This window comes from Crinia signifera, chromosome 3 (assembly GCF_055691185.1).
Source record: "Crinia signifera chromosome 3, ASM5569118v1, whole genome shotgun sequence".
Taxonomy (NCBI): Eukaryota; Metazoa; Chordata; class Amphibia; order Anura; family Myobatrachidae; genus Crinia; species Crinia signifera.
In genome coordinates, this window is record NC_139219.1 from 97,265,254 (window position 1) to 97,275,872 (window position 10,619).

At 43.7% G+C, this 10,619-nt stretch overlaps 1 protein-coding gene across 1 annotated transcript in view; it reads right to left on the reverse strand.

Annotated features, from left to right (window-relative positions):
• Positions 1–429: 429 nt before the first annotated feature.
• LOC146063663 (protein Mis18-alpha-like) overlaps positions 430–10,619 on the reverse strand; it is a 31,292-nt gene continuing 21,102 nt past the window's right edge. Inside the window, exons 4-5 of the mRNA XM_083176247.1 lie at positions 9,373–9,469; positions 430–3,470 (exon numbers count right to left, since the gene is read on the reverse strand). Coding sequence (XP_083032373.1) covers positions 3,414–3,470; positions 9,373–9,469 — 154 coding nt within the window. The 3' untranslated portion in view covers positions 430–3,413. The remainder of the gene's footprint in view (positions 3,471–9,372; positions 9,470–10,619) is intronic.

The window sequence follows — 10,619 nt, forward strand, 5'->3', positions numbered from 1 at the left end:
TGCTTTGGGGAAATTTTAGGGATGGTTTGTTTGGGGGGTTTATTATAGATGTTTTTGTTAGATGGCCATCAATATTTTTATATTGTTAAATTGTGATCTGATGTGCTGTTATTCCATTAGAATTCAACGCAACATGTCTTGTACATTTCAATGCGCAAGTGACCCTCAACTTTATACCTCTATATACTTTTAACATGTCCAACCTGGATGGCGCCTCCAGGTGGATAGTCTATTATTCTCCTGATCTAGTGATATTATGTATATCCGAACTGTAATATCTGTCTTTTGCAGATGTACATTGATATTCGGTGTGGGATGACTGCACAACACTTAATTGTAATATGTCTATCAAAGTTGTTTCTGAAAATTTTTTTATTCAAAATTACTCAATTTAAAAAAAACAAAATAATAATAAAAAAAAAAAAAAACACACCCCCATTTCCGCTTTTTCACTCCCCATCCCATTTTCCCTCTCCTCTACCTTGCTGTGTCTGTTCCCTTGCCTCACTCTCCCATACTTCCCTCAACCCTCTCACCTCTCTATCTTTGGCCGTAGTCTTTCTTCACCCCACTCTTCCCCTCTTTTTACTCCCTCTCCCTTGCTCTTTTACCCCCTTTAACGCTCTACCTGGTGCTGTCATTCTCCCTCCCTGATACGGTCTTACTCCTGCTCGCACCGTCCGTCTCTTGTCCCCGTCCCCTTTTTCGAAAACTTTCTCATTCCCTTTTTCTCCCTCTCCTCTCTTTTTTGCTCTTTCCCAAAACCCTCTGTCTTTCACCCCTCTAAGATGCATTGTAGTGACAGGTGTGTGTGTGTGTGTGTGTGTGTGTGTGTGTGTGTGTGTGTGTGTGTGTGTGTGTGTGTGTGTGTGTGTGTGGTTCAAAAGCATATGAGAGGGGGACCTACTCAATTGTTTTTTAGTCCCAATTCACTGCTAAAGGAGAGCATAGGATTGTAGGATAGGAGCCTGGCGGGCAGTTACCGCGCATAATTGTATGGGCAGCTCTACTCTGGGATGATCCAAAGTAGGATACACAGAGGGATATAAATAGCCAGTCTACACTTCAAGATATGTGCTTATGTAAGTGGAATTATTTCTATTTTATTGGTCTCTGAAGAAACAACTAGAAACTAAGCTAGAATAATGGCAGCAATGGAGTACTGCATAGAAACAATAAACATGGATTATAGGCCCTTATTGAGTAAGAGACAATCAGGTGATTTTGCACTTCTGTGCAGCAGCCACAGCATGCGTGCACGAAGGTCACAGCAGGCATGTCCGGACCACTTTCAGGGTGCAACGAGAAACATGTTGGCGGCGCCCCTACCTTCGCAGTGGGAGTATAACCAAATCACTGCCATGGCAGAATCTGATCTTGTAACTGAATAAGGCTCATTAATCTGCTATTTTCTTGGGTTACACTGAAAATTACTTCTGCAAATGCCTATTTATAGCTAATTAGTTGTCTTTATTATATCTATATAACTAATCGCAGTATACCCTAATCTTTAAAACAATAACTTCTTCGGTACTTGTTTCCTAGCAGGGCGCCCACTATGCAAATAGCTTAGTGGGCTATTCTGCGTAGGAAAATCGCATCGCGTACCGTCTATAGTGCTGTGCGATGCGATGTCCATGTTAACTGCACAGGAGTGCTTATACAATGAAATATCGCATAGGATCACATGGCACCAAATGTGATGCGATATTTAATTTTTTTTCATCAATTGTTTTTATTGATGCGATATTTCATTGTACAAGCACCCATGCCATGAGATGTGATGGGTGCTTACAATGAGATGTGATGATATGTGATGTAATGTGTGCATAGTATGTGATGTGATGGGTGCTTAAAATTGTAAGTACCTGCACCTATGCCATTGTTTAGCATCAACCACAGTATCCACGCCACCCAGTTACCACGAAGCGTGGCGTAATCCGCGAGGGGGTTCGTAATACAAGTAAAGTAATCCGCATGCACTCCCCACGCTTCGGGTTCGTTGGCTCGCCACACTATCTAAAGTCAACTCCACGCCGACGTGGATAGTGGGGGGTATGAAAAGGTCAGAGGATGCGTAGGGGTTTTAGGAACAGATTATACTCTCCATCTATGGGAGTCATGGAATCCCAAGAGGGAGAGTAGCACCTGTAAGTTCGGATCCTGGCTTTCGGCCACAGCACCTGCACCTGAGGGAAGAGTTTTGACTGAAAGGAGGGCGTGAAATCGCATCGCACAGTAAAAAAACGTACCATGCGATGCGATTTTACTACGTTTGCGTATGTATTATATCTGGGCGCCCTGCTAGGAAACAAGTACCACTTCTTAATTTTCAAAATAGTTGGGAAGTTTTTCAACAAAACTTATCAATGTTATTTATACATAAATAGGTCTGTAGTCATTTGTGTTTATCGTATTTAAAATATTTTATTTACTATAAAGTGGTCCATAAATAAAATATGTAAAAGTACATTTTTTAACTTTAAAAAAATAAATACTAACAAACTCTTATGGTGTGTACACACAGTACTTTTTGTCTTCCGATGTTGACGATATAGTCAACATCGGATCGGAATCGGATACAGATCGCAAGGGTTTTAACCCTTGCGATTCCGATGCACGTTCACGTATCGCAAGGCAGAAAAAGTCTTGTCTGCCTTGACTATATAGTGCAGATTTGCACTAAATAGTCAGACTTGTATGCAAATCGGATGTGCCTTGAGATCTGATTCCGATCGGATCGTGAATAGTATCTTAAGGCACATCTGACCGTGTGTACACACCATTACCCAAAATACTTATGCTGGGAACACACCTAACGATTTATCTGTCTGGTGGGGACAGATCTGGTAATGTTTGGGCATCAATACTGGAAAGCAGGCAATAGTCATTCAGACAAATTGGTTAAAGCAGTTTGATTTAACAAATGTATCCGAACAACTGTTTATCCATTTTCCAGCGTTTGGGAGCAAATGGTTAACGGTTCTTTGCTCCCAAGATTGATGTTCCCACCAGACAGGTTGTACAGATAAAACGTTCGGTGTGTATCCAGAATTATACACTATAAATGTCTCTAGAATTATACACTTGTTAATACAAAAAAAATTATACAAAATTTGTTTAAGAAGTTAGCTTAAAGATTGCATGAACCCAAAGCATTAATAAAAACAAAAGTAAATATTAACAAAATACCCGGTAACAATCTTACATATGGTATTTGCCAGTTACATGTGACAAACAATTGGCAGTAGGGACGGTTATTGAATTCTCCATCCAACTCCTGAAATCATTCCACCACCATAGTCCTCTTACATTATTTGTTGAGGTCTGATCATTTGTTTTATATACACACAAGATAGGAGAGGGAGAATATTACAATTAACAAGAGAAATGTGATCATTGTGGAAGACACCTCAGTCATCATCTAGGTTGAAAACTTTCATCTGTAGTCGACGTAAAAGTAGTCTGCTCTAAAGGGAGAAAAAGAAAAAACCATGAGAATCTGGTATTTCTATATACCATAGATCAGTGATTTTTAACCTTTTTCAGGTCACGGCACACCGGACAAGGCTTAAAAATTGCCAGGGCACACCATCAGTTTTAATCAAATATAAGACAGGTAAAAACAAATATTGACATATATGTAAAATTATACACACGTCCCCATTGTAATTGCACACACCTGCCCCCACAGCATAATTAGACATACATATGTCCCCATTGTAGTTACACACACCTGCCCCACAGCGTAATAATTATGCACACATGTCCCCATTGTAATTGCACACACCGCCCCCCCCCTTAGTCCATTTACCTGCCCCTGCTTTATTATTGCACGCACCAGCTCCCCCTTACAAATAACAGACACAAATGCCCCTGCTTTGCTATTGCATGCCCTAGCTCCCCCTTACAAATAAAAGACACAAATGCCCCTGCTTTGTTGCACGCACCTGCCCCTTCAGGTATTCCAAAAATGTTGCGCAGTGCGCACTTGCAAGATGGATCTGAATCATCAGTCTCACTGGAGGCATTCTGCGCCGGGACTGGCCTGGCGCCTGGGATGATCTATGTTCCCAGCGCCTGCTACGCACAGGCTCATCCCGGCGTCACAGAGCTGCCTGCGCACACACCCGACACCTGCTACGCACAGGCACATCCCGGTGTCACAGAGCTGCGTGCGTACACTCTCGGGGCAGCTTGCCCGCTAATGTAATGCTAGTGAGTTGCCGTGAACAGCGGTCAGGCGGCACACCTGTTGAAAATGACTGCCATAGATTATGCAAATACATTCCCTAATGCCTTTTTTCCTCCCTTGCCTTATATACAAAAAAAGACACATTTTTGGTGGGGGCACTCTTTGATAAACTTTAAATAGAACTTCTTTGTATCAGTTAAAATGAAGAAACAAAAAGGATCCCAGTAAACACCAAATTATAATATTTATTGGTATCTTCGAATTAGTATCTGTCTATTGATAAACTTTAGAAAAGGAGGCTAAAAACCTTAGCACATAGAAGAGCAGTACCACAATGTTTTAGTTACAATGATCACAAACACAGGGTCTCAGATGAGGACTTTGAAGTTTATTCTCATCAGCAGGTGACATGCATGGAAGTATTCCTTCTAGGAACTAGGGCGGGCAGGGCGCTGCTGTACAGGGGCAGCGTAAGGGGGGGGGGGGGGGGCAGGGCCCGCCAACGTCACCGTTTTGGGCAGTCCCGGGCCGCTAACGGCACAAAAGAGGCGTGGCCACGCTGTGACGAAAAGGCCACCCTGAAGGCTCTACACTGTTGGGGGAAGCGCCGGACATCGCTATCTACAGCGGCACCGAGCTTCCCCCGGTCACACCAGAGGGTTCGGAGGCAGGCTGCTTTAGCGGGGCACTGCCAGAAGGGCAGGGCGCATTTTGCCCTGCAGAAGGGCAGGGCGCTGTGCTCCGCTAAAACAGCCTAGCGGGAACACTACATGTGCCGCTGGTATTACAGGCAGTAGCATACAGGCATAGCAGACTCTTATAAGGCTCCAATAGTCCTATTCTAACCCACACCCCTGACCTATCACTCTGGTAGATGGTCCACCATCGAAAGCAAGCAGACAATGCCATGGGAAGCATTAAATCAGGACATCTCAGGTGCTGCTGATTACACCTGGGATTCTGCTACTGCTAACAAAACCTGGTCTGGATCCTCCACATTACTCATGTGGGGGAATGCTGACTCTGCCACAATATCAAAATAAATAAATCATGCATTGCATGTGTTATTAAAGTAACAAAAATACAGACTGCCTTATACGGTTTGTTACCATGCAACAAAAAGATTTAAGGTTGTACAATGATTATAGGGACCTTATTCAGGGCCATTCACTCGCATGCAAGCTCCATGTTTTGCGTATGCGTAGATTATTTCTGCGCATGTGCATACAGCCACGGCAAACAGACTGTTCGCCGTGTGCACGCATCTAACATTGCGAGCAGTATGCCAGGGGTGACGGATCTGGGTACGTCCAGCATTTTATGGGTGATCTCATGAAACCACTGGGCGTTCCCATGGTAATCGCCAGGTGACGTGGGCGCTGGCAGCCGACATCACCGGATATCAGCTGCCCGGCCATTTCAGCCCGAAAGTGCACACATATTTAAGTGACCTGGGAGTCACTTTATATATGCATGCATGCACCACATCTTTCCATGGTTGGCGACCATTGAAAGATGTGGGTGCCCCCCCAGCCTGCAAATGGATGTTTATGTTAAACATCCATTTGCAGCCAGTGCATGCGAACACATGCTGCGAGGGGGGCGGATGGCACAGCATTCGCCGGGCTGGGTTTGGTAGACTTGCATTCAAGCTGTGAATTCGTAGCCGTGCAAATCAACCAGAATAATCCCCATAGTGTAAATTCAACAGATATTCTCCGAAGCAAACAGTAAGGCTAAGTGAGAAACGATTCAAGCTGGCCGTACATTTGAAAGACCAGCATCCAATCAGAGTCATCTCACGAATTCCCTTGAACTCCCCGGACACACGATTTGGTGCATACTGGCACACGATGTAACAGGTCTAGGCAGATCATATGTGCAGCACATAAGATCATAGGATCCATCTTACGACCTGCGGGACTGCACAATGGATCATAATTGTACCAAAACACCTCACAATGTGCACAAACAAAAAACAGTGCATCGTAAGAGCTATTGAATTTGTGCCTCAAATCATTCTAATTTATGGCCAGCTTCACTGTTAGGGTAATGGATTTCTACAGTTTGTCAGAAATTGAATAAACAAGGAAATCCAGCCACACAGAACTGCAAACACTGTAGACTGTTAGTAATCAAACAGGCTTGTAGCACTTATTTAGCAGTCATGTATAGCGACACAAAAAAACACATCGCTCAGCGTTAAAACCTCAATGTACAGCACACAGCTGCTTTACTCCACTTTATACAAAACAGTGAAGGATAGAATTCTAGGTACCTAAAGGTATTACGCGTCCGCTCGCCACGCTTCGGGTATATATAAAGTAAACTCCACGCCGACGTGGATAGTGGGGGTATGAAAAGGTCAGAGGACGTGTACCGCCACGCTTCGGGTTCCCATTCATCGTGAGGTGGCGTTAACAATGGGGGGGGGGGGGGGGGCGGCGGCATTTCTCATGTAAAATACCCATAAGGGAGGGTATACAATGAAAAATCGGGTCCATTGGCCCATTTAACATTGCTCCCTATGTAAAATCGTGTCCATCGCATCGGTCGCATCGCATGCCTTAACTTAAGGCATGTGATGGGCGTGATTTTTTAATTGTCAGGGAAAAGGCTAAGAATAGCCCTGAAATCGCGTCCATCGCATACCTTAAGTTAAGGTATGCGATCATCTGCGACGGGCGCCATGCTAGGAAACAAGTACTGAATTATATTATTATATAGCGCAATGACCTTCATATTACAGGTTGGTCTGAATCTATCAGCTTGTTTTGCGGTGTAACAAGGGTAATGTGAGTACAGTGAACAGAAAATGGGGTACTTATGTATTATCTGGGCTCCCATGTTAAATGCACCCCATTTTTTTCATACCTCTACTATCCAACTACGCATGGAGTTGATTTTATATAGTGTGGCGAGCGGACGCGGTCTCATAAGAAAAACGGGAGCCCAGATATTACAAAAGTACCGAAAATGGAGATACATCTTTACAGAGTGCTGCCAGTGTAGAGTCTGTGGAAAGGATCCCATTGTGCACATAGCCATGTAAACAGTGTTTGACATGCATTTTGCCTAGACCCCAGCTTATTCACTTTCACTTACTAGTCTGGGAACTGGTTTAGCTTAAGACTACGTTGGACCAACCCATGTCCATATAGTTGAAACGGCAACTCTATTGAGATTATACTTGGGTGTGTGCAGTAACTGGCTTCTCAACATGATCTCTTTGTTCTCGCCTAGAAGAGTAAAGGCCCCCATACACTAGTCTGACTTACTTTAAGGACAAGTTGGACCAATATGCCATTGAGCTCCCCCGGCAGCACCCTGGGAGGCTCACTTGGAATTTGGCACCATTTTTACATGCAATAAATCGCATGCAATTTATTGCATGTAATAAAGGCCGCTTACACTAGGGTGATTTACATGCAATTTACATGAGATTTCAATGATAAATCGCCCAGATTGCATATACACGATAAGAGGTGCGATGCAATGCGCATTCCCGTGAAAATTGCATTGTACCTCCTAGGTTGCACCTGCAGCTGGAGCAATTCATCGCCGGGTCGACAGGCCACCAGAAGCGCCTCTACTGTGTTCCTGCAAGTTATTGCTGGCCTCCTCTTCCTCCTCCCTCTCTCCTCTCACCCAGCAGCGCAGCCTTAGGATGGCTCTCTCGGGCACCCTGCCTGTTGTGGCCTCGTCCCCCCCCTAGTGAAACCAGAACCTATATTTTACCCCACACCCGCCTCTTAAACCAGATTGCGGTGATTTGCGGCACCCCAGAGCAGTACCAACGCTGGGCCGGTCCCTCTGAGCTTTTCCTCCTCCCTTCAGCTTGCGGTGGCCATCTTGGTTGCTGGAAGCCCTTATCCTTCTGCAGTGCCTATAGCTCTGATAGGGAACCAGCTCCATGATAGATAGTGAGTTTAGCCAGAGAACAAACAGACAGCCTGATTAGGGAGTCATTGACACTCCCATCTCTCCCTTAGGGAAAATAATAATTAAAACAAATTGGTTTTAATAAATAATATAAGAAGCGGCTGCTGCTCCCGCAAAGGGCAGAGGGCCCATCAGATAAATTGTATTGTACAAATACTGTATAGGCAGTAAGATAAACGGGTTGATAAATTGCATGCAATATATTTTATGTGAAATAAGCACTAAATACAGAATCTGACATGCAGGACTCCTCGGAGGCTGCCGGGGAATTCAAGGGAAATCTGATGCAATTTTAAGCCTCAGATAAATTGCCCTAGTGTAAGGTGGCCATACACATGCAGATTTATCTGCAGATCTGTCTGGTTGGACCAAAAACATGGTTATGGATGAGAGAAAATGACAGTTGACCATTTGCTTGGAAATGCTGGAAAACTGACAAACTTTCACCCACCCATAACGATGTTTTTGTTCCAACCAGCCAGATCTTAAGATAAATCTTACTAGTGTATGGGCACCTTAAGGGGCCCTTAACTTCCGGGGAGCTGCAGCAGCAGGGGCGGGCATCAGGGTCCGGGCAGCAAATAACTGTAGGTAGCAGCGTGTGCCGGGCTGCGGGGTTCAAATCGACTGCTCAATTATTATTTTTTAAAATCTATATTCAAAAGACTGGCCAACCGGTCATTGGGTGAGAGAATTCTCAGTGGCCTCCCATCTGATTGGCTGAGAGAAGCGTGGCGAGCCCCGCGTATAACTTCACAGGTATACGCGTCCGCTCGCCACGCTTCGGGCTCGGTGGCTCGCTGCGCTTTATATTGTCAACTCCACGCCGACGTGGATAGTAGGGGTATGAAAAGGTCGGAGGACGCGCACCGCCACGCTTCGGGTTGGCGTCAATCGTGGGGTGACGCTCACAATGGGGTTGCTTAACTTTTTAACGATGACGGGGCCATATACAATGTGAAATGGGTCATATTGGCCCATTTCACATTGTTTGCTATGTAAAATGGACTTAATCAAGTCCATCTCATCTTGTGCCATTATAATGGCACAAGACCGACGCGATGCTCCCGATTTCAATGTTAAAAATATTTTAACATTGAAGCCTATGGCAAAATCACGTCCATCGCATCGGTCGTGTCGCGGGCCATGTTAATGTCCCGATTTTGCCTTTGCCGGCAAAATGGACCTGATTTCAAAGGAAATCGGGTCCGTGCTAGGAACAAGTACCAAATTACCTTTTTTATTTCTTGTTCCAACAGGTCATATTCACTCAATGTGTGTGGCGCTTCTCTCTCTGGGATTAACTGGTTACCAGCAGAGCCAAGAATGTAACTGAAAAAAAAATAATAATAATAATAATAATAATAATAATAATGTCACTTTAACAACAAAGGCTTGAAATATAAATTGCTCTCCTCTTTTTCTGAGATCTCTTACAGAACAGATATAGAATAAAAAAAATAAAAAAAAAAGGTAAGCATGAGCCAAACATAGGGGTCAATCCATGTAACTATGAAAATTTGTGTGGATATTTTTTTTTTTTACAGTAACACTTTTTTTTTTAAATAAAATTTTAATTGTACAACAATGTTGAGTTTTCCCTTGAAGAGTTTTTTTTAAGCTAATAGCATCATTGTTGCTATGGCAATCATCTTGCTTTAGGCTTTCTTCAGATGGAGAAAGACTTTAAAAACACCAGAATTCAAATTAAATTTTCTAATGTTAATAATACTCCAAAAAACATACAGGTCACTTCATTTGTAGATCACAATCTGGAAATCATTTTAGTAAACAATACTATCCATATTCAAAATACTTTAAGGGGGGTATTCAATCGTAGGGGAGATGCCCGCCGGACCCTATGCAATGCTGTCTTCCCCGACAGCATTGACCAGGGTATCTCGGCAGAACGAGCCCGACATCACAAGCTGTCGGGCCCGTACTGCCGAGAACGGCCGGGAAGTGACGAGCTGCTGGCCGCAACTCGCGGTTCATGCCCCCTTCTCACTCCCCGGCAGGAGGGACATTGAATCCAGCTGCATGTTCTCAGTTGAGCTGACCGAGAACAGGACTGGGTCACTAGCTCGACCGCCGTGACCCTCACATTGAATACCCCCCTACGAGTTCTGCCATGCCTAATGAGCATTACCTCAACTGTGTGTAACCTGAGTTACCTAAAAGATTATCTTTTTGTTTAATCTTGCCAGATTGTTGGGGAAAAAAATAATGATTTCATATTTTCCCCAACATTAGACCATACTTAGTCCAAAACCACTAAACATTTATTCAATGCAGTAGCATTGCCAAATAAATTAATAAAACATGTGTGTAATGTGAGTTACCATCATGGTAAATCACGTTACAGTGTGTTGATATCATAGAATTAACGGTGTATGTTTTATATTTTCTAGACTTTATGTGTAATGTGCGTTTCCATTTGTCTAGCTTTGTTTTATAGCATCTTAACTAACAAATGATAACA